The sequence below is a fragment of the Rhipicephalus microplus genome, chromosome 9 (assembly GCF_043290135.1).
Source record: "Rhipicephalus microplus isolate Deutch F79 chromosome 9, USDA_Rmic, whole genome shotgun sequence".
Taxonomy (NCBI): domain Eukaryota; kingdom Metazoa; phylum Arthropoda; class Arachnida; order Ixodida; family Ixodidae; genus Rhipicephalus; species Rhipicephalus microplus.
The window spans coordinates 6,380,580-6,406,932 of record NC_134708.1 but is presented as its reverse complement, the minus strand read 5'-3'; the positions used below and the strand labels follow the sequence as shown (position 1 = coordinate 6,406,932).

Below are 26,353 nucleotides of genomic sequence, written 5' to 3'. Positions count from 1 at the left end.
CCTGCCAGATAGCGCTCATGTCTCACGTGTGACGTGACTTGATGCGCTCGTTCGCCTCCGCTGCACGCTCGAGGCACACTAACGCAGCGCCTACAGGATACCGTTCACCAATTTTCTTGCACAGAACATCAAATGAACGTTTCGTTCACTCTCTCCAGACGCAAGACTATCGTCATTCGACGACATTTGCAGGGTAACATGCAGATACGGGGCCAATTTATTTTTCAACAACAGACATTATTTATAGCCGCTCATTCCTCACATCTTCGGGGAGTACTTGTAGAACGAGGCACACGCCACTCGAAAAGCTTCAAAAAGAGCAGCCTCGCAGCAGCTCGCGCAAATTCGCCGCCAGGGAACTCGCGAGCGTCCTTCGTCACGCTCCGCGTCTGCTGCCATTTGCATTTCGCCCGCCGACTTTTAGGTCTTCCTTCCTTCCCCCTTCTTTTTTCTGCGCTAGTTTTATCCTCCCCTCCCTCAGAAAAGACGCCTCCTGAAGTTTTCCGCGAGAATATAGGAGGAAACCAAAAAAGAAAGCGAAAAATGAAACGTTGACGGCAAAAGTCAGCCGAGCGTCACAGACGGAACTCGCGGCTGCTGACAGATGCGAGCCGGAATGCGCGTGCCAGCCCTGTTACATAACTGCGCTCGGTAGGCAAGGCTGGATGGAGTGTCTCGTTGCGTATGTCGCACCTAGAAAGAGCGGTCAGGTACCCGAGTCATCTGGATAAGGGTTCGGATTCAGCGAGTGGGGCACTTGCAAATACGGTTCGCACATGCGCGCGATAATGAATAACGAGCCGCGCCTGATGTGTAGTAGAAGCGACAGTGCGACACCTCAAGGAGCAGAGCTGGTACGTGGTAGGCCGTTTCACCCTCCCCACTATGAGCGTGCTCAGGGTTGCTTACAGGGAGGAGGGGTGGTGAAGGTTCACTGCCGCATCCCCCCCCCCCCCACTTCCCTGCCTATCCAGTGAATGTATGGGGCAGACTTTTTAGGGGGGGGGAGGGGTGCAGTCCTATGCGCATGTGTCTCACCCCTGCTGCCAACGGCAGCCTGGTGGAAAGGCTTTGCTAAGGGCAACACCTACTGACCCCATTGTACGATCCTGGCTTAAGATTTCTCCATTTTCATTAATAAAATGGAGACAAAAATGAAACAACCAGCAGCTTAGACTAAAAAATTTTGTGCTGAAAGCTTTACTCTCGTTAATTTCCCCACCACACAGACAAGTAGACGGTCAATTTCCTTAATAGAAGAGTCCACGGTCAAAGTTTCGTTTTTAAGTTTCGCGCCACCACTCTCGGCACGTGACGTCACGGCTTTCAAATTATTAGCACTTTGACGACAGTGGCTCAACAAAATATTTTGACGTCAGTCTATTGCGTCCAGGCGATTGGCGCGGCAAGTTTAAGAAAGCGTCATCTACTAATAAGAAAAAAAAATGTTGGTTATTGATTTCCTTAAGCCCCTTTAAATGGATGCCCCTTTAAATGGACACTAAACAGAAATAATTACTTAGTTTAGACATTCTGAGAACTGTAATGCCACATGTATTGTTTTATTATCACAAATTTATTATTAGCTGAGAAAACCAAAATGGAAGCTTATTTTTTTAAATTCACGCCAAAATCTCCGCGCGTGACGTAAGAAATTTCAAAATGTGCTTTCGGTACTTTCGTAGCATTGGCTCGACGAAATTTTCTGAAACTTCATATGCTAAGGCTATGGCACCCACAGATAGATATGTGGGGTTTAACGTCTCAAAACCACCATATGATTAGAAGAGACGCGGTAGTGGAGGGCTCCGGAAATTCCTACCACCTGGGGTTCTTTAACGTGCACCCAAATCTGAGCACACGGGCCTACAACATTTCCGCCTCTATCGGAAATGCAGCCGCCGCCGCCGCCGGAATTCGATCCCGCGACCTGCGCGTTAGCAGCCGAGTACCTTAGCCACAAGACCACTGCGGCGGGGCTGTGGCACCCACAGAGTACAATGTGCTATCGTATAAGCACTATGAGCTCGAAAATGCGAGCGCGTTGCAAATAACCTCAAAACGGAAATCACGTGACACGTGGATAGTGCTGCCGAAACCGGGGGGGAAAGGAGGGCGCTCTTATATCACTTCTAGGAGCCCCTGACACGTATAACCTGTGTTTTGCAGCAACGATATCGAGGCGGGAGAGCTAGTGGAAGCACGGCGCCCTTTCACTTTCCGACAGCGGCCGCTGCGGATGCAGAGTGCCGAGCAGAGTTCGAAGATATTCGACACTACTTGTTCACGTCTTGGAGCTCATATTGCTCGCAATAGTACTTCATTTTTATCGATCCGAAGCAACGTAGGACCCAGTACACGCCTTCCCAATTTTCTACGTCACCCGCCATTTTCTTTGCGCGCGTTTTCTCTCTTACTAGGCGTCCTGTCGCGGTGGTGTATTGTCAAATTGTATACTTAGCTAATACGCAACAAATCGTTTTCGTCTTTAGTGACACTCACTTGTCCATGTAAGCGTGCACAAGTGCGAAAACAATTACAGCATATTCAGGGGGTGAATGATGACGAGTGGGACGAAGCTCTCCGCAGCCCACCCTCGAGGTGGTGGTGGGGGGGGGGGGGGTTAGAAAAACTAGGTAACGATTTAGAGTACAGGGTACTCTACTATGGGAGAGCTTAAAGCCGTCCCGGAGTCGAAGGATAGATCGCAGAGGCAGCGATAAAAATAGTACTAGTACGAGTGCGTAGGACCAACGAGGAACTGGCAAACGTCAGTGCCTCGTCCACCAACGTCTGGAAGCTCAACAACCTTCTGAAGTACAAGGCCAGACCACCCGAAATGGACGCACAAACGGACGGACTGAGGCACGCTTCGCCCCACACATGATCGTTCACTCCGTGAATGATCATGAGTGACACCGTTCGTTTATTGAAATGCAATGCAATTGGCTACTACGACGACACGGGACGTATACGACCTACAGCGTAAGGAGCTTCGCCTCTAAAAAGTCAAGTAGAGATCCTGCAGACGAGAAGTTGCAACGCTGTGTGAAGCATCTTCGTTGTATGTTTAACTGAACGACGTTATAGCGGTGCTTTACATCACCTACACGCCCGAAAGTTAGAGGGTGCGACTTTGTACACGAACTGAGTGAAAGATTTCGAATCCATACTCACTCCTAGGGTTAAGATTTCGTCTCACGCTCAGAAGGTCGAGGGTTTGCGTACTTTAATATTGCAGAGGCGCAATATTCGTGACCAACATCCTTACACCGCGCTTACCTCGCTCACAAGAAAAAGGGTGCGCCTTTCCTACACGCTTGTAATGACAGTTGCGACATGCTCTGTGGATTGTTAGTGCGCCGCATGTACAGTGTCAATTTTTATGAAAGGGGACACGGGAGCGCGCAGCCTTCGCGCTCCGGCGGATGGTGGCAGCACGCTCAAGCGGGAGTGGAAGCAATTACAGCCTCTTTTCGCGTCATCTCGCGGCGAGCAAAACAACCATTCCTTCACTTGTGAACGAATGGTTGTTTACCACAGTACCACTTGTGAGATTTTCGAGTGAACAGTAAGCTTAATACAAACGCTCCGACCTGGACTTTTTTAACTCACTCTATCCGCGAAGCACTGGGCGCTGTTGCCGACATTATACCTCGTTATAGCATGAAGGCGTGCATGGGTGACAACAGAACACGGCGCTAGCGTTAAAGTGTTTCAGGACACACTGCGGAGCGTTCATGTTAAGCTTGTTTTACGACTCTACGTTCCCTTATATATGTGGAGAAAGAGGTATTGATCAAGCGCTCATTTTTTCTTATGTACCAACTAATGAAAACAACAGGCCAAGGAAAGTAAAGGTGCGTTATTTGTAGTATTTAACAGCAATGCGGTAATTTTGATGCAAAAAAAATTAAGGCGGGCGAAAAAAAATGCCAGCATATCCACGGTGTGAATGATGGAGAGTGGGGCGAAGTATCCGTCCGTTCATTCGTTCTTGCTTCCGTCCGTCCATGCATGCGTCTGTGTGGCCGCCCGTGCGTCCATCCGCCCGTCCGTGCGTGCGTCTGTTCGTGCGTCCGTCTCTGCGTTCGTCCATGCATCCGCTCCTGCATCCGTCCATGCGCCCATACGTCCGTGCAGCCATCCGTGCGTCTGTCCATGCATCTGTCTGTGTGTCCATTCGTCCACCTATTCAGCACTCCAAGTACCACCATCCCGGATCTTTTCATCATATATTCCTCATATAGAAGCACCGCCATCCAGCGGACATTCCAAGGACTGAACGAGAGGAGGCACACGCACGCTTTCTTACGGCTTGCGCTTTGTGTCTACTTCCCACCTTTAACCACCTCGAGTTCATGGTATATACTAGTTCACTGTATTGATGACACTGCAGCCCAACGCCCACTAAACCTTTCTATAACGAAGAAGGTTACGCCCAGCGAGTATAACGTAGCAACCCTTTCTTGTCAGATAGTGCTCAATGTACATGCCAATGGCTGCTAAGGGGGAATGAGAGACAGGAGAATTCGGCTTTTGGTTAACGAGCACGCTGCGAATTCTTTATTGTTCAACAACGCACAGAAGAAATCCCCCACCGGCACCACCTTGGAGGTCAAAATGTAAGACTGGTTACACACTACTACTACGACTATGAGGGACGAACGAGTGCCGCTATAAGGAGCTTCGCCCCTAATGGACAACGTGCCACTGGTATACAGACTGAACCGTCGTATAACTTGTCCGATGCTCCACCAAAATTGCTACAGCAGCGGTTGTCTTCCGTCCACATCATTTTTCATTACTAACAGTGCTGGCTAACACTCCCAGATTTACATGCACATAATTTAAGCCCCACGGTTTGGTGGCTGAAAATTCAACCAGAATATTTGGTTCTAAAGGACGAGTCAGCAGTCAATTGCAGAGTCCTAAACTACTCGATGTGAATAACTTTCCTTTGGCAGATAGCAAAAATAAGTCAACAAGTTATTGTGAATATGTCCTGTCTTGGTAACTTACAAAATAAACTAAAATATGAAAACATTACATTTCTATTCTTCGAGTTTCTTTGAAACAAAAACAACAGTTGCGCTTGTGCGTTGGAAGTGCTGGCTTACAGCTGGCCCAGCTTTGCAATGTGATGCAAAGGCCTATGGTGTGGAGTCGGTCCTTCAAACTGTAGTCCTCATTATTCAATTGGTCTTTTTCAGTTTTTTTTTTGTATCACTCATCATTCCCAATACTGTGCCTGCACATATGCCGGCAAAATCTGGCGAGCGCTGTGTCGTCTCAGGTTATCGACGTCTGTTTATGACTGCAGCTCTCAGACATGATCTCCAGCGAGCGTCAATGCACATCACCTGTCCTGCCCATGTTTCAGAGATGACCTCAAGCAATGATGAGACTGGCTCCAGCCTCTCCGTTGACCTGCTGCATCTTCCCAACAGACGCTACGCATGGTAAGCATCGACAGCTGAACAGAGCGGTTGTGTGTCATGGAATGACCGAAATTGATAACACGCACACTTTGTCAGACGCAACGTTAATGAGAACAACGTATACTTAAGCAAAGAAAAATATAGGTGACTTTACTTGAAGTAAACGTGACATAAACATGAAGAAATTAGAGTGCGCAAAAAGACAACTTGCCGCTGGCAGGGACCTTCAAATGATGTGTCCCACCAGCCGAGGTTGTCATGCTTGCATGCACTTTATCAAGTATATCAGTCCACTTATACCAGCAAGTGTTAAAACGCCGCTTGTAGCCATGGCAGCGAGTGTGTGATGCTTTTTTTTATTGCTTGCTGGCGTCGCGTAGTATGCGATACTTTGAGGAGTTAGCAGCTGACCATGCAGTAGTTCCAGTGCAGGTAATTTCAGGCCCTGGACGCGTACTCGCTTGTGGCGCTACGGAAGACTGGTCCAGCCCATCCACTGACAGTGACGGTCCTTCTACAAGAGCGACTACGTGTAGCCTGCAGTTTCCGCTGAGGGCTCCAGCCAATGCATCGTACATCTAAGCAACTTCGTGATGCCCTGCAGTCTTCACCGCATGTGGACGCTCTTTAAAACGGATGTGTAGCTGCTGCATCTGGATATCTAACGAATGGTGTGCTGTGCTTCTTTGCTGTAGCATGTGTAAAAAAGGGAGAGACAATAGCACCATGTAGTAAGTCACCCTATACGGCGAATAAAGCAGTTAAGAAAAATACAAAGCCCAAGAGAGATGAAACTCGCTGTTCTACTGCGCCATGACAAACACTGATGCATATTCAGTTGTTTGCAAACATTTGATGATGTTTGTAAGGTCGTTTAGTTACGTGCGCGCTGATGAAGTAGTATGTCGATAAATCAGTTCACTGGATGGAAATGGCCATCTCGAGACCAATCCTCGGGACAAAGCTAATTAGACATGTTCTGATAAAACCGGACGTCGAACTCTGAACAAATCGGCTTCAAATTTCAAAATCCTCGCAGAATTCAGCCCTTTGCCAAAGGAAAACTCCAACAGCTACAGTTCCGCTTCGAACACTTTCACGTACGCATTTATACATTTTAACCTCAAATTGCTTTGTTGAATCTTTTATTTCATCGAACTCTACTTTCAGTGCAGTTCGGTGCGTTGGCTGATGATCATACCTGTCAGGGCCCGTGGCAAGATCATAACACATTGATGGTTCAGTGCAAAATTAAGGCAAATATCTTCATATACTGTTCAAATATTCCTGCTCGTCATATCGGCGGTACGATACTGGAGTGATCGTTCGCTCTCATCCATGAGCACAGTTGAAGCATCGATGTTGTTCGTGCCCAGAGTTTGGCTGATCTCAGGAGGGCGGCTTTATCCAACTTGTTTCGTGACAATTCGTCGTCCTCTAGTATCAGTAGAGATAACCATTTAGTTCTGTCCCAGCAGCTGATCTTGGGGCGTGCTCTGCACAATAAAATGGAAGAGTCCAATTCCGCCTGGCTTGGTTCAGAGTGTCAAACTCTGTGTTTTCTGATTTTTCAAACCGATCTGCTCTAAATTCTTCGTGAATTTGTTTAGGTAGATGCCCACGTAGCTTTATACTGCAGGCTCATCTAGGTATGTTTCTTTTACGTATTTGGAAAGCGTTCATCGTCCTTGTGTAGCTGTAGGTGTTTTCCTTTGGCAACGGGCTGAACTCTGCGAGGATTTTGAAATTTGAAGCCGATTTGTTCAGAGTTCGACGTCCGGTTTTATCAGAACATGTCTATTTAGCTTTGTCCCGAGGATTGGTCTCGAGATGGCCATCTCCGTCCACTGAGCTGATTTATCGCCCATTTAATTGCGCAGAGGGGGGGGGGGTGGAACATTTATTTGGCTTCAGCACTTCTTTGTCTAGTCAACGAAATGGTTTTATAACAGTTTTCTCACCGAAAATGAGTGTTTACGAAATGTTCTCAATTTCCGTGCATACCTATTCCCAAAGCTGTTGATGATAAGTGGCAAGTCGTGATGAATTTCTTCGTGGAGCTTTTATATACTTCGTGTGGACCATCGTGATGATGCGGTGCTGCGATATCTACTTCGGAACCGGTTGTAAGACTTATTTGGCCTTGGCAGGTGCTTTGATCTCAGTGGTTGTTTCACCAGTCGAACAGCGTTGTAAAATATTGATCCAGTGGAATCTGTTAAAAAGCTTATTTAGCGTTGTATTTTCATTATTCTCTTTTTAATACGTTTTTTCACTCGTTGATCTTGAAGGTCTCGCGCTCGTTTATGTCGTTGATCATCGATTTAATACACTAAAATTCCATTACAAAAGCGCACTCTGTGAATGAATGGGAAAGAGGTGGGTGTTTACCCTCACCAACCAACATTCCAAGACAAATATTTCTATCTGACACAATAAAGCTGGTACGAGGTGCACGCTGCCGTGTTCATGCTTTATCCAGTGTACCTGAATTATTCCGCTTTGATGAATCTGCTATGAAGTGCACGGCTACTGATGCTGTGTAGTTTTGACAAAGTTCTGACAAATAGTTTTTTAGTGCACTGCTTTTCGTCACAGTTGTGTATACTTTCCCTAAACATGTCCTTTGTTTGCTAACGGTAAGTACGTAAAGTGCAGATCATAGTCGGCGCACCGCGTCCGGCATCGAATCAGCACACTATTTTGGCGAGGTGGGGCAGCGTGGATAGTTGTGCGCTGTAGGCATTATCAGCGAATGCACTGCTTCATGTTCTGTTGGCACATCAAGCAGTGCATTCACTTCGGAAACTTGTTAGTTGCTTGCATTGCTTTGAATATGAGTTAAATGCAACAAATTATAAATGCATAATTACCCCGTAAACTGCGAGAGCCCATGTTAGTTTTTATGTCCGTAAGTCCGAAACAGCTTGTACTGTACATTGCCTGAAAATAAAATGTCGTCGACAATGTCTTCGGTGAATCCCCTTCTTCCCATTTTCTCTCATTCGGCTGACACCTGAAGCAAAAAGGTATGTATCTTGTTTTTTAAATCTTTACTATGAGCACGGTGGTTAATGCCTGTACGAAAACCCTTTTATGCCCCAAGTCAGCAGGTTTTTAATGACAGTATACATTTTTTTTCTTGGCACTGAAGGAAAAGCTAAAGGGATAGAGCTTCTGCACATACACTCCTAGACGAAGTAGTTCGGTATGGCACGAGTCTCGTTCCGCTGTGTAAAGTGATGGCAGCGCGCAATCAGCGTTGTAATTCGACGCACGCAGACGCTGCTTAGCGTTTAAAGTACGGGAAAAAGGCGCGACTTTGCCGCTTGCCAGAAACGCAAAATGTACACGTGTAAAGTAGAACAAGTACAATTATTCTACCACTGCGCTGCAGAAATTATGGAGGAGCCGATTGAATATGGGCACAGCAAAACAGAACAGAAATACAAATATTGAAGGCTCTACATGAGGAAAATAAAGGAGTATTTGTCACATCGCAATAAAAATACATTTTCGAGACTAACTTGCATAGCGGTAAGATAGGCGCCATTTGGCTTCGTAGCCATCGCTTCATTTCCTAGAAAAGTTGTCCGGTAGTATAAATATCCTGAGTTACAGATGGTGTCAGAGGGATATACCGATTGCCTCGATAAATTGGAGGGAAACCTGTACGTTCGTGCAAGTATTCTGCAAGGTCTGAGCATCGCAGTTTCCAATGCAACGAAGATTGCATTCAGTGCGAACTAGGAAGGAGCCAGGACCGCATCGTCTGCCAAAGATCACGTGACTCATACGTAGTAACACCTTCCAAGCTCCGTTTTCAAACTGCACGAGTATTCCATTCTCTTGCAAATGGCATCTGGTCTTCTTGCATTGGGCAAGCTCCCTAAATTTTTACGGGGGTCATTTTCCCCTCGATGCTTGTATTTAATTATTACTAATCTAGCCTCACTAGCCGCAGTAACTAACCATTTTCTGACATTGCATTATGGTACATTCATTTCATCTTATCGAAAATATCATTGTGGAATAGTTTAGATATGCATGTGAAATCGACGGATTCCTTGCAAACGTTTTCTAAGAGCCTGGAATATTTTCGCTCATCAAGCCATAGTGATTTGTTCCAACTTGTGTTTGAGTGCGGTATATGTCCTTGCATAGGCGGTGAGCCAAAAGCTTCAACCCCCTCCGCCCCCTTGCTAGAAATATAGAATTTTTCGTGAATCTATTATACACGCACACAAACAAACGAAACACACACGAAAAAGCGGTACCACGCCAAAAAAGGGTGGCTCTGCGGTCCTGATGTACATATTTCTACATGTGTACTATCTCTCAATTTTAGTTAGTTTTTATTTGTATTTTTATTCAGTTATACTTGCGCACGAAGTCCTACCAACGTTGCCTAAACATTCAGATGTCCTTGTACATATGAACAATTTGTATTCGTTTTACACTACGTAACTAATTTGAAGGTGTATGTACAAGTTTGAACACATAGTTTATTGTTCCCTAAGAAGGAAAAAAAATACAAAAGTCCGACCAGTTTGCGCACCTTTTCTAGTACGAGACTTTCGGTGCTAATGCATAATAGAAGGGTAAATGTAAAGCGAGCGTAGAGCTAGAGAAGAGATGAATCGTCACACATCGGAGCATTGCCGGAGAAGCTTGCAAGCGAGACGAGTCCTTCATCATGAACTAGCCCCAGCAAAGGGGCCAGGTGACGACACTTTCGCCGGGCAGTTTGATCGAGGAAAAGTACACACACAAAGGTGAAGCATGAAGGACGCCCGTACGATTGCTGTCTTGCATCAAAAACCGGCTTCACCCATCGCAAGGGGCCCGGCAAGCGCGGGTTCCCAGTGTGTTGTCACCGAAATGCAGACAGTACGGAACGAACAGTTAGCATTACTTCCCAATCAATAAATGCGCTATGGTCGATGACAACCTCAGACTAATTACACGCTCCGTACACCTTCAGCCATCAGTGTACGAAACAGAAAGAATTCGCCTAGACGTCCCGTCTAGCTAGTTCACTTGCTCATTTCCGTGATATCAAACACTTTTAGTGCGTTTGACGTCACTTTAAAAGGACACTAAAGAAGAAACAATTTCACTCCAATTGCTCTTTGGCGATATCGAAAACGCAACCCTTGCTGGAACAAGACGCTTGATACTTGAAAAAAAAAAAACACGGAAAAAGAAATGCGGTTGGCGACGCCACCTTCACATTATCGCACTATAGTTGTCTTGACGTCATAGATTTTGACCACGTATACTAGAGCCCATGTAATTTTAAAAATGTAAAAATGAGGAGGTTTTGTCTTCTTAGGTAATCAGAGCCTTAATATACCAAGTTTCAGAAAATTTCGTTCAGCCAATGTGACCACAATACAAAATAAAACAAACACGTCAGCATAATTGAGCGACTGATGCACAGCTATTCACTTTGATGACGTCATCATGACATCACATGATCACGTCGTCGTCCCATACCATCGTAGCTTGGGTGGGCCAATCTCAGAGGCACTGCGAAAAGCACGCGAAGTGGAGAAATCTTCCAGTGCTTGCGAAAATAAACTTCTTTCTCCAGTGCCTGTGATCAAGAAGGCCGTGGGAAACCACGCTGGGTGGGGAAAAAAAAAAATCACCGCATATCCATTGAGTGAATGATGATGAGTGGGGCGCAGCATTTGTCCGTTCACCGGTCCTTCTGTCCGTCCGTTCGTTGCTCATTCCGTCCGTCCATGCGTCCGCCTGTCTGCCCGTCTGTCTGTCACTCACATTAGCGCCACTTGCTCAGTGAGTCATACAACTAGGTGGCTACAAGTCGGTCGCACACATACATAAACAGACCTACGGCTTTAGGAGCTTCACCCCTAAAAAGCTTTCGTCGAGGGGTTTGGTGAAAATGATATGATTAAAACTTTAATTTTTGTCTAGAGAAGACGCAGGGGACACCCCGCACCACCCAGCTAATCCCACGTAGGGACCATCAAGCCGAGCTTAGAGCCCCGTTCACGGGCACTCTGGACGGTCAGGGTTTTAAATGCGAAGCATTTCTTAGCGAACTTCGGCGACCTTGAGCGTATCTACCTGTCTGTCTATCTATCTATCTATCTATCTATCTATCTATCTATCTATCTATCTATCTATCTATCTATCTATCTATCTATCTATCTATCTATCCATCCATCTATCTATCTATCCATCTATCTATCTATCTATCCATCTATCTATCTATCTATCCATCTATCTATCTATCTATCCATCTATCTATCTATCTATCTCTCCGTCCGTTCGTCCGTCCGTCCGTCCGTACGTCTGTTTGTCTGTCCGTCCGTCCGTCCGTCTGTCTGTCTGTCTGTCTGTCTGTCTGTCCGTCTGTTTGTTTGTCTGTCCGTCCGTCCGTCCGTCTGTCTGTCTGTCTGTCTGTCTGTCTCTGTCCGTCTGTCTGTCTGTCCGTCTGTCTGTCTGTCTGTCTGTCCGTCCGTCTGTCCGTCTGTCTGTCTGTCCGTCCGTCTGTCCGTCTGTCTGTCCGTCCGTCCGTCTGTCTGTCCGTCCGTCTGTCTGTCTGTCCATCTGTCTATCTATCTATCTATCTATCTATCTATCTATCTATCTATCTATCTATCTATCTATCTATCTATCTATCTATCTATCTATTTATCTATCTATATATCTATCTACCTATATATCTATCTACCTATATATCTATCTACCTATCTATCTATCTATCTTTCTATCTATCTTTCTATCTGTCTTTCTGTCTATCTATCTATCTATCTATCTATCTATCTATCTATCTATCTGTCTGTCTTTCTTTCTATCTATCTGCCTATCTATCTATCTGCCTATCTATCTATCTATCTGCCTATCTATCTATCTATCTATCTATCTATCTATCTATCTATCTATCTATCTATCTGTCTGTCTGTCTGTCTGTCTGTCTGTCTGTCTGTCTGTCTGTCTGTCTGTCTGTCTGTCTGTCTGTCCGCTTACGTTTGGGCGCTATCGTGGTCACCCCCTTAACTTGGCGTGAACCAAAATTAGCATGGGAGGGTAAGATGGTTTGGCTTATATGACGCGCTGCTCACGACCTCAATAATGTCAAAATTCCGTTACGTACGTCATCAAACGCTTCCCGCCATACAGCGGCACATACCCATGGGCGGGTACGTGCCGCTGGTATGCGGGTATGTGCTACAGGTGATTGTCACTTAGTATCTACCCCGGAATGAAGAGAACACACATGGGCAATTTTAACGTGCGAGCGTTTAGAAATAACCGAAATCGGTAACGTCAACCCGATGAATGCAAAGAACCAATGTCAGGGTCCCAGCTGTAATCAAACCCAAGAATTCTGCGTGGCAATTAAGCATTTTACCACAGAGCATCGCCAGGTCTCGGAACTATTTTTCGAATAGACGTTAATCTTCGTGAAACGTGAATAGTGTTTGCAGTGCTGCCTACCCAATTTTTTAAACATTACACATGTGCTCCTTTCATACATCCGTCACGTCGGGTTAACGTCAATTATGGTTAGTTGCCATGCGCTGAAGTTGATTTATGCGGCATTGTTCAGAGCCAGCATCCTCGTGAGCATCAGCGCTTCATATCAGCTTCTGGTGTTGCAAATACGTATGTTCCAGTTGGCATTGTTGCGCAAGTGCAAATAACTGGTTATATAAACATCTGCAAATCTTGAACATATGTCTGTGCGTGCAACGTTTGTACATATATTTAGCGTCATTTCATGACGTGTCACACAATAAAAAAAATTCCAACACGGTCCCCTTCCCTCCGCATGCTTCGCATAACGATGATTGATCTGTGGAGTTTAACGTCCCAAAACCACTATATGATTATGAGGGACGCCGTAGTGAAGGGCTCCGGAAATTTCGACCACCTGGGGTTCTTTAACGTGCACCCAAATATGAGTACACGGGCCTACAACATTTCCGCCTCCATCGGAAATGCAGCCGCCGCAGCCGGGATTTGATCCCGCGACTTGCGGGTCAGCAGCCGAGTACCTTAGCCACTAAACCACCGTGGCGGGGCTTTCGCATAACGTCGATTTCCCTGGTACGTGGGATCTGCCGATTTTTTCTTTTTTATGTTCGGGGCTGCCGCTGCCCACCTGTCCTCGCTGAAGGCGGCGCCGATGGCTTCACATTCCCACAACACATGGTTATTGAACCAATCGACGAAGAACAACAAAGAAGAGGAAGATGGCATTCGCCTTCATGCCATCTAGGAGAGAACGCGCAAGTTCTTCATTCGTCGCCTTCCTCGGCGGTGCTTCTCATTCCTTTTGGGTTGCTAAATGCTACTCCACATTTACAGAACACCAATGAGAGTTGCGTCCCATCGTTGTAAGTTGCGCTACAAAATATCATCTTGTTGGCTGTATGAACTGCTCGCAACTAACGTAAGCACTAGCATTCCTCGCATAACTTGTCCACGCATTTCTACGACCACGAAATCCTGTGACTGCCGCAAAACCAATGCAGCGTGAACACTCCCTATCCGTCGAACACGTCTGAGGCCGTGTCCGAAAGATGGAGCTAGGATCTGCTTCGCTTGCAGCCAGAAATCCGAGGTTGGCTGGGATCCCAATGGGCGGCGTTTATCGACTGCTTGGGGTTCCCGCCCCTGGCAAGGGGCAGAGTCCTAGCCGCACGGGGTGCCTCCCCCGTTTTCGAGCGTTTCAACCCAAGGCGGTTTCCCGGCAGTACCACGCCCTCCGAACACTGTTTTAAAATGCAGACCGTTCCTTTAAATCAGTAACAACTTGTTTCATACCTCGGCACCGATTGCGCGAAGCTAGAAAAAAAGAAAAAAATTAAGACAGGTTCGCCCTAAGGGTGCCAAGCCCGGAGGAAGTGCGCAGCTGGGCAGCCTTCTTTTCATCTTTTCCTCCTCTCTTTATTTTTTTTTTCTCCGTTGCTCTTTTTTTTTCGGTCTTTCTTTTATTTATTTCTCTTTGTTGCTCTTTCTGTTTTTCTTTCTATTTTTTCGCTTTCTCTCTCGTTCAATGTCGCACTTGCTCCCTCTTTTTTTCTGTTTTTTTTTTCGTCCGTTTGCCTGCATTACACAGGGCACATTTTTTTTTTATTGCTGATGATGAAGAGTGACGATCCTAATCAAAGCCCTCGAAGAACAAGGAAAGCAGAGTTCTCCTTGCACGAGCCCGTGCTCAATTTGCTACACATGTAGCACCACGCCAAGCTTCGACAACAGCAGTGATCCCACCGAGGTCTTCTGATTTGAAGCAATTTTTGGAGCACAGAAATTTTCATTCTGGAGCACTTCGGAGCAGCAAAATTTTTCAATATGGAGCACTTTGTAGCAGCAAAATTTTCCAATTTTGAGCAATCTGGAGCAGCTAACTTCACATTCTGGAGGAGAAGCAAGCTTCATTTACTTTCAAGGGCATGAATATTTATTTTAGGGCTCTTCTCTCTTGTGAAGAGCTAGAAATATTTCCATTCATTTCAAATCTCCCGAAGCAAGTCATCTTAGGAGTATCCCCTATTTTAGTTGATGATGCAAAAATAATAGCATCATTATGTTGGCCATCCTGAAAAAAAACTTGTTCAGTGATTATTTTCGTAGCAAATGAACATAATACTGGTTGAATAAAATTGTACTTTGCTTCATGAAGTAACATTCTATACACCTATGCGGTTATCAATATATATGGTAGACAAACGCTGTGATGTTTCTCTGGAGACAAACACAGACGAAACTGCGTTTCCCTTAACTACTCCAAGAATATAAAAAGGTTCTTTTTCTCCACATTCGATTATACTGCTAGGCTTAACATGACGTCATTTAGCTAGTCTGATAAAGTCAACCTCTTCCGGCACTCATCTCTTTGTACTGAAACTACACGACTTAAAAAACTTCGTTTTACATTTGCAGCAATGTTTCTTATGGCTAGGGCATTCTGTCTATACTTGAAAATCCCCCTGTAGTGTTCTAGAAAGCAGTGCATAAAGAAAAATCAACCTTACAGGGTACCTTAAGTATACGCCTAAGACGATCAGAAGGCGAGAGCCATTTTCTTTTTAATGCGATATCAATTACAAGGACATTTTCGACTGGTCTTTGCCATCGACAGAGGCGTGTAGGAAAACTTCTCTGTTATTTTTTGGTGGTGGGGGGGGGGGGGGGGCGAGTGCACCTTGATCTGAAGGAGTGGAGAGCATGCAAATGGCAATGTTCAGCTATATATATGCCATGGCAAAGAAACAATTTCAGGAAGGGCGGGGAGCACGTTTCCGACGTACCCCCCCCCCCCCCCCGCGCCTGGCTATGCCACTGGCCATCGTTGTCATGTTTTGTGTAATATCTCAATCGCTAACATCCCCCCACGCATCGTGTGTTTTGAAAGCGGGCAAAAGCGCGCGATCAGGGGTGACGAATCAACTAAAGCCGAGATAAAGAATGCCACAGTTTCTCCACAAGGGTGAAGCAATGAATGCATTTGCAACAACTTATAATGTAACTCCGAGAACGACCAGCAGATCGAAACGTGCAGCGCGCTGCTTACGCACAAATGACGCACGAAAGCAACATACACAGGACGAGAGCTAACTAATACCGTTTACCGCTCGACACTTAATGCACTGTTTAAACAAAAACGACGCTTGAAACGTAGTCACAAGTACAGATGAGTGCAAACTAACAAGTGTGCCAGTTATACTTCGCTGTGTACGAAAGTTCACTCCTTTCGCAAATGGGGCATGTGCAGCCAGCGAAGTGACCTTTGTGCTTGGCCCGGTAACTAACGAACTAACGCAATCATTCCGGTGAAAGCCGAAGGCAACCGATTCTCCCCACTGAAGGATAAGCACGCGCGCACAAGGATCTACCCCCCCCCCCCCCTTCGTGGGGCAAAGTACGCGTGAGAGATAAGAGCGCGCCGGTGCATCGTGACGAGCGCGGACGGCTTTTTTTCTTCTTACTTGAGTTTTCATATATATAGATACGTATACATAAACGGTTAAAGACAGCGGCGGCAGCGACGGCAAAAAGCCAGCTGAGACTGTCCATATAATTGCTATTGCAATAAAAGAGCCGACCTAACTTCCTTTGCACGGAGTGCAAATGCGATAGCATCACCCCGTATGCCAGGCCTGCCATCGATTGTTACTAAAGCAGAGAGGAACGCGACTCTAGCTATCGCATTCATTGCTAAGTCCTAAGTGAAACTAACAAATAGTATCTTTTGGACACGACGTTGCTTAATTCAGATGAACGCTGGCTAAAGGGCAATGATCACTCCAATTACCGAAGCTGTTCTTGCACCGTCAGTTATCTAAACGCGAAGCATACGTTATAGTAGCACAGAAAGTTTACGAGCACGTCTCATTAGGCCTCGAACTTGCACACTCGCGATTGCGCCCTTCAAGCGCCGCAGCTTCCGCTCCCTGCCCTCCCCCCCCCCCCCCCAAAAAAAAAAAGAAACGAAGCAATGATTGCGATGACGTGATGTTTAATTTTTTTAAAACGTCAGCTGTTGACCTTGAAAAGCGAGAGCCGAACTTGTAACAAAGCGTAGCCACTTCACCGTGGGCCTTCCAACCCCAGAGCCACCAGCGATATTAAAACTGGATTCCAGCTGCTCCAACCAGGAGTCATGCTTTTAATAATGACATGACTTCAAAAAAACATGCGGAATTTTTAACACGAACCCTAGCAATATCGTGTTCGAAATGGCAAGGTGTTTTAGAAGATTTTACCGCAAAAACGATTACAAACGAGGATGTGCTGGTGAAAGGAATTCCGAAAATTAACTCCTGAATCAAGGTCCATGAATAAGGTACATTAAAGTAAAAGTGTGAACGCGTTTCCACCATGCACGTACTCTTCTGTGGACTCGAAGCGCGCCGGATGCCCAGAAGTAGACGTGACACACATTATGGCGGCGAGTACACGTGTAGTTAGTGAAAACTGCTCTAATCACGTGCCGCGCAACTCTTCAGGCGAGCTATCAGCAGCGTTTCTGGAACGGACGACGCCCGCCGATGAATCGCCGCCACAGTTTCACGATACAGAATCGAACAGACCTCACGAGACGCCGCAAAGAGCGCGTTTCGCCATTAAGTGGACTTGCACAACAGAACGGTTGCATCGGCACCAAACGTCGGCACGAAACGTCGTGGATTACTTGGGATGCACGCGTGACAACTGTTAATTCAGCGGAATAATTTTAGGCACACGATTGTGACTTCGGTGGCCCCGAGGACAAGATGCGCATGTTTTGACGCGTCGTTGTCACTATTGCCGATAATAGACGCTGCAAGTACGACTTTGGCGCAGTTTTGCGTAATTTTCGTTGAACGGACGAATACAGCTGTGGGCAGTACTACTTTTGTCAGATGCGCGCTAATGTCTAAGTGACCGGCAGAATATTATCAGGATGACACAGTAAACCTGATTTGGCGCAGTTGGCGCAGGCGAGGGATCACTGCAACAGCATAGTACAGCGTACGACCATGCGGGCCTCTAAAGTGCTCCACACTCAAAAAAAAAAAAAAATACAAGCTGTTCTTGGTTTCTGAGCATCGCGGGATCAAATTCCAGCTGTGGCGGCTGCATTTCCGATGGAGGCGGAAATGTTGTAGGCCCGTGTACTCAGATTTGGGTGCACGTTAAAGAACCCCAGGTGGTCGAAATTTCGGGAGCCCTCCACTACGGCGTCTCTCATAATCATGTGGTGGTTTTGGGACGTTAAACCCCACAAAGCAATCAGTTGGTTTCTGAGCACATCTCATCTTCCACATGATGTGATCGAGCACCACTTCGCAAAGAAAATTAAACTAACCAAATTTCACAATCAACGGTGGCAAAAACTCGAGGCAATCTGCTACGACATTACATAAAGGTACACAAAGGACCATTTTGAAAACACGTATAATCTGTTTTTAGAAGTTTCAAGAAGACTTTAGATTCACCAATAATTGCAGAGGCCCGTCATCAATATGCCGTTCACCTAATCAAGAAAATCACGACAAACATGGAATAATGGACACTTGGGAAAGGTGTAGGAGCGTGCGTTTTGTGAAATGTTTGTGGAGCTAGGTCTGGGAGATGTTTACATATGTAACCACCATCGAAATCGATTCCAGACAATTCCGTTTATTTCCTCCAGTCGACATTGTTGAAAACACCAAAACGTGTAGGCATTTCGTCGGAACATGAAATGTGCTCGCAATTATTCCTCTGACACAAGAAGAATACATCGACCTTAAGCGCAAGACATATACTGCCATATATATTGTTGGACGCAATCCAAGTTTTTTTTTTATGTCTTCGTCCCACGCATTAGGATTATCGGCCGGGCCACGCTGTGCGAAAGGGTCAGGCGGATGTATTAAAATTCACGGCAACATTTGAAACAAGAGAAGGCTTCTTCCTTTTATTCTTCGAGCACCTTCACGACGATATTAACCCAGGCAAAACCATATTTTACTAAGTATACACTAAAGGAAATTCTGGCGCTGGTGATGGGAACTGCAACAAGTGGTGCATAGGAATGATGGCTAATACATGGATTTGTGTAATCTTCGTCCTTTTGGTTCCGTGGGTGTTCGTGGATAGCAAGCTGTAGTCCAACTTTGGAGGTAGTTTGTGGTCTGTGTGTCAACGTCCCTTCTTTTAGTCCCTATCTTGTTTGCACGATTCAACACTTGAGATCACGATCCGACAAGCCATTTTGAAGTTTTGCTCGCGTTACGCCAAGCGACCAATAGCATGCCATCACAGCACACGGCAGCTCGGCCCCGTAAAGTGCTCCACACTGTCACCAACGTTGTAGCTATTTTCCCTCTAGAAGGCCTCACATTCCGTAGTCACATCTGCTTTATACGGGGAGCATGACACCAATGGGTACGAAGGACATTTCCGTGCAGCGCGAAGACGTGACCAAAGACAGCCCCGAAGCGTGAGCGTGTCCTTTCGACGTGACAGGCGCAGTCTACACTAAGTAGCTGCCTTCGAAGGCGCGCAAATGAATTAATAGGGACACAAACGGATCCAGGCGTCCCTGTGCGACGCCACGAACATTTGTGTCAGCGGCGCGCGGAATAAATGCGCGCGACCTCAAAAGTGACAACGTTCGCACACCGGCGACTTCTGTCGGCGGTCGTCATCGTTAAAAGCAAACGCGTCCGGTGAGATGGCGCGGTGCCCGCGTCTGCATCGTGGATATCGTCCGTTCACAATTGAAAAAGAAAACGCGTGTGCTAAAAAAATGATGAAAAGAAATGTACGCAAGCGGAGCGTACAGGTGCAAGTTAAGGCTAGCCAAAAGCGGTCGACACCGAAGAAGTGCGCTGGGCAGAATCGTGGACTGCGTAGTCTAGAAGACCTTGATTTTCGTCGTTGTTAACCAGGATTTTAAATAGAAATTGTAGTAACTTTCTCCCTGTGTGTGAGTGTTTGTTTTTATTTTAGTGCCTGTTTTATTTTTAATGAGAACATCTACACCGGCGGCAACGTTTGGCAGCGCTCCTACTTTAACGCTTCCCCACGATGCGCTACTTACGCTTCGCCTCAGTACGCCGTGGTCTTGCGCAAAACAAGCTTTCCAGGCTAAAATTACTACGGGGAAACCTTGAGAGGCACGGATTGCTGGGCGAGTTGGTAATTCATCTTAACTGAGTTGTGCGAAAAAAAAAATGAAATCGAAGAGGCGTATCTCATCAACAAAACTCGTAATTCACGTGTCGTGCAACTCTCGGTTATGCTGCTTGCCGCTGAGGTAGCTTTTCTGGAAGCGCATCATTAATACAACCTGTCTGCTCGTCTAATCATTTTCTTTCACCACACGTGTTCTCGTAACCGCACATATATGTCTGTTTTCTCCAATAAAGTATCAGTTGTTAGTATGCGCTGTGTCCAGGTGTCCTCCTTTTGTAGTTCAATTTTTTTCGCGTAACTCAGAAGCGAAACCTTGCTTGAACGAACTTCAAGATACCGCAGGAAAAAGTTCCTTAGAGTGTAAGTTCGGTGAATTGAAACAACTATGATGCAACTTGTTATCAGGTGCCAAAAATATATTACTTTTTGGGATGAAATATGAACCATTTTATTTGCAATGCCAATAATTTGAGTGTAAATGTTGGTTTACTTGGCATGTCTTGTGGATCGCAGTAATCTTTTCCAGCACTTGTGCACTTAGGACTGCAGGGGTCATAAATTCAGTCGCTGTGTCCAAACTCTTATGAGCCTTGTCTCGCACAACGCTCTACTGGACAGCGAATGACTTCGGTTATTCCAAGTACATCAATGCTTGTTCAGCTGAAATTTTTCTTGCTTCCTCTACAAGCGCTAAACGTCTTCTTCCTCTTCTCCCTAAGCAAGGACTCCCGCTACAAACTCTTCGGTAGACAGAAGGGCTCAAAACGCAAAGCGTTGTTGCTACCTAATCTTTCGGCCGATTTCTGATCAATATGGCGTGCGGAGCATCACATAGTGTCACAAGATATGTTCGTAGAACTGGAAAACACACGGTGATAATCACGTTATAATGAAACGCGTAAGCGTTGGGTCTAATGACGCTTCAACGGGGGATTAGAAGAAAAAAAGTTTGTACAATTGAATAGTTCGTTTAACCGACATTCGTTGAATTTGTACCTTACTGTATATCTTTAAAACGCTCCGATTCCTCAATCCGGAAAGATTTGCACATGCACAGTTCTCACTTTTCGGTCTCAAATTCTCCCACGCGACTAGTTCGGAAGCGCGCAGTGTTGACCTTTAGTTGCAGAGTACCCTGGTCTTATTAATTCACGCCTCATATGTTTCAATCACGAATTATGACTTATCGTAAATCAATTTTTCGCCGTAAACGCTAGAAGCGGGCATAAAGAAACGAGAGAGCCAGCTCTTACCTCGAGGTCGTTGAAGAAGAAGTGAGAGTCCGCCAAGTTGAAAATCATCTCTTCCATTCCTAGTCCGTATTGCACTGAGGATGGGGTGTCCTGCGCAGGAGAAAAAAATATATTGTAAAAAAAGAAACATACTTCCAACGTACTCAACACTCCTCACAGGATGGAGATAAGCAATTTTCTAGATCATGTGTATACAACCTTGTGAGGGGACGGGCCAAGTTTGAATAAAGCCGACACAGCGGGGACCAAGCAGGGGAAAGATGGGAGGAGAGCTTTGCAGGTATGGAGATAATCTTGCGAGTTGACAACTATGTACGAAATCGGTATACAGGTATGTTTATCTTCTCTACGCATTTCATAATGTTGCAATTACAAACATAGATGGCAAGCGAAAACCCCATTTGAGGCCAAGACTGCTGTGTCAGCTTTCGGATATGAAGTGGAAAGGAAGTGGTAGGGGGGATGGGGGTCTCAAAAAAACTGCCCACGTACCGTAACTTGCTGGCCCTTTTTGCAGGTGTCCAAAGAAGACTGAGTACGAAAGTACAAAAAAGTAGTGGAATTTTCGGAAGGGTGCGTTTTTCTGTATACACAGCTCATGGAACTAACAGGTAAATAAACCAAGGAAAGCGTAGGAATAGGGGACATTATTTGTGGTTGATCATCAGTTGAAGCGATTCTCAGTTAAATTGAGAAAACATAAAGAGGACGAAAAAATCACCCCTTCCGTCGATGGGATTGGAAACGACATTATTGAAGACTGAGAAAAAGCGCAATATTTGCTTAATAACTTTCTAGGCTTGCGACCACATCGCTACATTTTAATGTTTTGCACACACTGCTACGCAGTACATGAGGTACGTACGCATTCTTCCCTTTTCACTGGCTAACCTCCCTGTCCTTCCTGATTTATTCCTCCTCCTCCTTCCCTTTTCAGTACTTTTGCCGTTCCATTGCATCAATATCCCGTGTGACAAGTTCCACAGGCTGAGCTAAAATTCCAGCCATGTAGATCGACAGCAAACCAGCTAGCTATCTTTGTGTACAACGATACAAAGTCACAGGCTGACGATGTTCTCATGAGTATTCGACGCACTGACGTCATTTATTTGATATGCGTAATATAATATCCAACAAGTTTCGCACACGACGAAGTGTGTGTGTTTGTGCGTGCAAACGAGCAATACGGTGAGCAAGTGCAACACCACCGGTAACAACTCGACTACAGTGGTGTGGTTCGCTGTGTTCACCATTGCGCTTGGGCTTCTTCTTTTAAATATAGAGGACTGCGGTATCCTGCACGCAAGACTGTTCACGTAGCGCAAAAAGATTAACACAAAAGAGGTGACGAAGAAGACCACTAACTCTCGATAGCTCTCTTATTTCGAAGAACGTACAGGTCTAGACTTTCGAAATGTGTCAGAATTTCACAAGACATGCACAGTTATGCATCACCAAAACGCCCAACTTCACACTATCGTAGACATGCGAGATTTCGCCGGGCGGCTGCTGCCCCGCAACCGTTTCGTGACTGCACTCTGCATCTTCGAGAAACACTAAAGCCGAAATACAATTGGTCTCCTATTTGTGAATTACTTTTTCATAATGTCATGCTTATTGCGAGAAGACGCTTGGTGAGCGAGAAAGTACGCAAAAAGAAATCACGACATTGAAGTTCCGGCCAAGAAAGAAAGAAATAAATAAAAGGAAGAGACAGGGAGCTAAATCTAGACGAACTGGTTTGCTACCCTGTACGGGGGTGGGGAAAAGGGTTGGAAAATTGATCATGACGTCATAGGTTCTGACAGAATATGAAGTGCATTTTGCTCTGACGGGGCCACAGGCTAAGTTTCACAAAAAAGTTCGTTGAGCCAGTGTTGCCGAAATACGAATGAATCGCGCTTAAAGCCATGATTTCACGTTCGGAAATTTCGGCGCGAGGTTTAAAAATGAAACATTGAACTTCATTTTCTCTTCCATGAGCTTATACTGGTGAAACTGACGACAATAGAGTTCCCAGGGTATAACTTATCAGTCTAATATGGTTTATTGTTTAGTTTTAGTGTACGTTTAACACTATGCATGCTGGAAAATTCCCTTCCGGACCACAAGCAACCCTCTAGCAGGATTTTTTTTTCCTTACGTCGTTGTGAAAGGCAGGCGGTCGTTGTTTGTTATTTTCTTTCTTTTTCTCTTTCTCTCTTTTCTGTCTCTTTCTTTCCTTCTTTTTTTTTCTTTCATGAATGAATGACAAGGTGTAAGAAAGATCCGTATTTTTCCTGACTACGTGATCACTAACGAGGAAGGAGTATTGTAAACTAATGCGCAGTCCGAGGGAGCGCGGCTGTTTCCGACCGTGTGTTCGCTCTAGCGCACGAGCCCGCCGTCACCACCTGTTTCGACGGGGCTGCCTTTCGTTTCGGCCTTGCCAGGAGCCAAGAGGCAGAACAAGATGGCGCGTCGCGCTCGTCGTCAAGCAACCACCTCCTCACCCTCTCGCTGCCTCTCTAATGGTGGTTACCCTCGACGGCCATATTGGACTTCCTCCCTCTGCACTTTCAATAGAGAGACGTCAATACATAGCTTCGGAGATGGGAGAGAAAGATGAAGAGGGATGGAGATTCTGCGGGACGGGCAAGAGCAAGCCCGCGTAAGTCTTGGCTACGCACTTTTTATCGGTGACGAAGAACTGTAGCGGCCATCTTGAAAGCCTCTGCTCCGTTCTCTTTCACAGAAAAAGTGTGTGTGTGTCAGTGAGAAGGAGAAGATGGGGAGAGGAAGAAGAAAGGAGGTAGACGGGGAGGATGGTGGGCCGCGGCTGGGGAGGGTCCTGCGTGCCTCAGCGACGGCGGCTGTAACCCGACGCTGCCCGAGCGAAACCCGAGCTGCGCCGGGACGGTCCCATCCCGGCTAGCGGCCTGCGCGCGGAGGGGGGTTTGTGTGCGCGCGGCAGTGGCGCTCGTAGAGGAAGCTAGACTAGATCAGCAGGCGCGCGCAGTTCGCTTGTTCTCGCCGGTGGCCGAGAGTGAAACGGCCGCCAAGAGCCCCCGCTCCCTCTCCACCACTCACAGTGTGAGAGCAGTACGAACGGGGCAGTTGCGTGCAGCGGCACCCGTGAAAAGAGAAACCAAACAGAAAGCACGAGGTTGGCAAATCGTGAGTCAAAGCTGTCAACAACGATCGTACACGAGAACGAATACACCTCAGCAGGAGTGTACTTCAACACCGCAAAAATCATCCGCATTGCTCTTCGGTGTCTTTTAAATTAACGCTAAAACTAAACAGTTTTAAAACTAAACAGAACTAATAAAACGTTACTCATAAATAATAGTTTAGTTACTTTCGTGCTAATAGAATGACTAGCAGAAGAAAAAAACGAAGGGCCAAGTTTTTTTTTCCTTTCTGCCCCAAAATATGAGGGTCAGAGCTCGATTTAATATTTAAGCAGTTCTGGAGAAGCGGAGCTTTCTGATGGCTGTTTAATTCAATCTCTGGGTTTATTTCAATAGCGCATGACCTATCTTAAGCAACAACAACAACAAGTATTAAAAGCCCCTACCAGACTTCGACAAAATGTGTGACGTCATGGTAATCCTTCGATTGGTCGTCTTATGCGCATTTGTGAGCCTCCTCCTGAAGGTAAAAGGGCTCTTAAAGGATCTATATGTTTTGTTTTATTTATACTACGCATCCATGTTGGTCAGGGCACAAGGGTAAAAGTTCAAAAAAAAATACAAGTAGTAGGAGAACAACAAACGCTCACATCTTCATCTCGTAATTAAGAAACCAAGAAATATTCATTGTACAAAATTGGTGCTGTTTAATGTTGATGACAGTGTATTCTATTTTTTAATACTAAACCAATAACTTTAAACAAACTATTTTACATAACGAAAGCTTTATTTAATGGCGAATGGTCTGTTATTAAAAGGTCACGCCTGCTCTTATTTTCTTGTTGTTGTTTTTTTAATTTAGAGGTGAGATCTCAACGCTGGTACACGTCAGTATAGCGTGAAAGATTTCATAGCACCTCTCTCATACTCTCTTTTTTTTTTTTTTTTTGTAGTGTCGCCACGCTCTCGTAGCAAAAGTTGGAGACATTTATCACCGTTTCGTCTTTGTATCTTTGAGAGGACGCGATGTAATTGATTTCTGCGAACGACGGGTGCTCTAGTAGGAGTTGTCAAAATCTATGACTTCCCGCCGTGGTGGTGCGAAAGCTGCTGGGGCAACGAAGCCTGCGTATTTCTCGTGTGCGCCTTTTCTCTATTGGCAAAGAGAGCACCTTTGTCATTTCTCACCAGGAAGGGCGGTGTCTTTAGCATTGCGCAATGGTAAAAAGTGACGCGCATTTATGAAATTCCGCTTTTGCGACATCTACTTCGTGTTTGATAACTACGACTTCGATAACCAATTCCTGTGTATTTTTTACACTTCATTGGTGCGATTGTTGTATGCTGCAAGCAGTTATTTTGAATAACGTATTGTTGAAACAACCAGCATTTTGTTGCGATGCGCCAAAAAACCACCCTGTAGTTACATTATGGTCAGCACTGTCGTGAATAAGTAAATACCATTTCATTTTAAGCGTCCTATATTTTTATTGAAACTGAATATAAACAAAGGAGTTGTTGTCACCACTACTTGGCGACGGCTACCACGTTCCACTTGATTGTTAGAAATAAAGAGTAGAAAAACAAAACAAAATAGCATATATACATATATACAGTCCTACATAGGTGAGTGCAAAAGTTTTCATATGGACAGAACAAACATGTACCCTCTTGTACTCTTACACACGAGATTGTATTGTTGCGATGAGGCGCGTTTACGAAATAATAGAGGAAAGGGGCGAAGGATAGACGCGCCGACACCAACTTGCTTCAAAGACAGACACACCTCATTTTTTTTTTCTTTATCTCCTTCATATCTTCAGCGTAACAGTGCTTCTCTTTATCGAGGCTCTAGTGCACTATTTTTTTTTTCGTTCTTTGCTAGCCACCC

General features: G+C 45.6%; 1 protein-coding gene across 2 annotated transcripts in view; it reads right to left on the bottom strand.

Moving 5' to 3' along the window:
* The window catches only part of eya (eya transcriptional coactivator and phosphatase 2), a 130,357-nt gene that overhangs the window by 28,699 nt on the left and 75,305 nt on the right, over positions 1-26,353 (bottom strand). For both annotated transcript variants that reach the window (XM_075873030.1, XM_037415363.2), the window contains exon 10: positions 21,350-21,439. In XM_075873030.1, the coding sequence (XP_075729145.1) occupies positions 21,350-21,439 (90 nt within the window). The remainder of the gene's footprint in view (positions 1-21,349; positions 21,440-26,353) is intronic.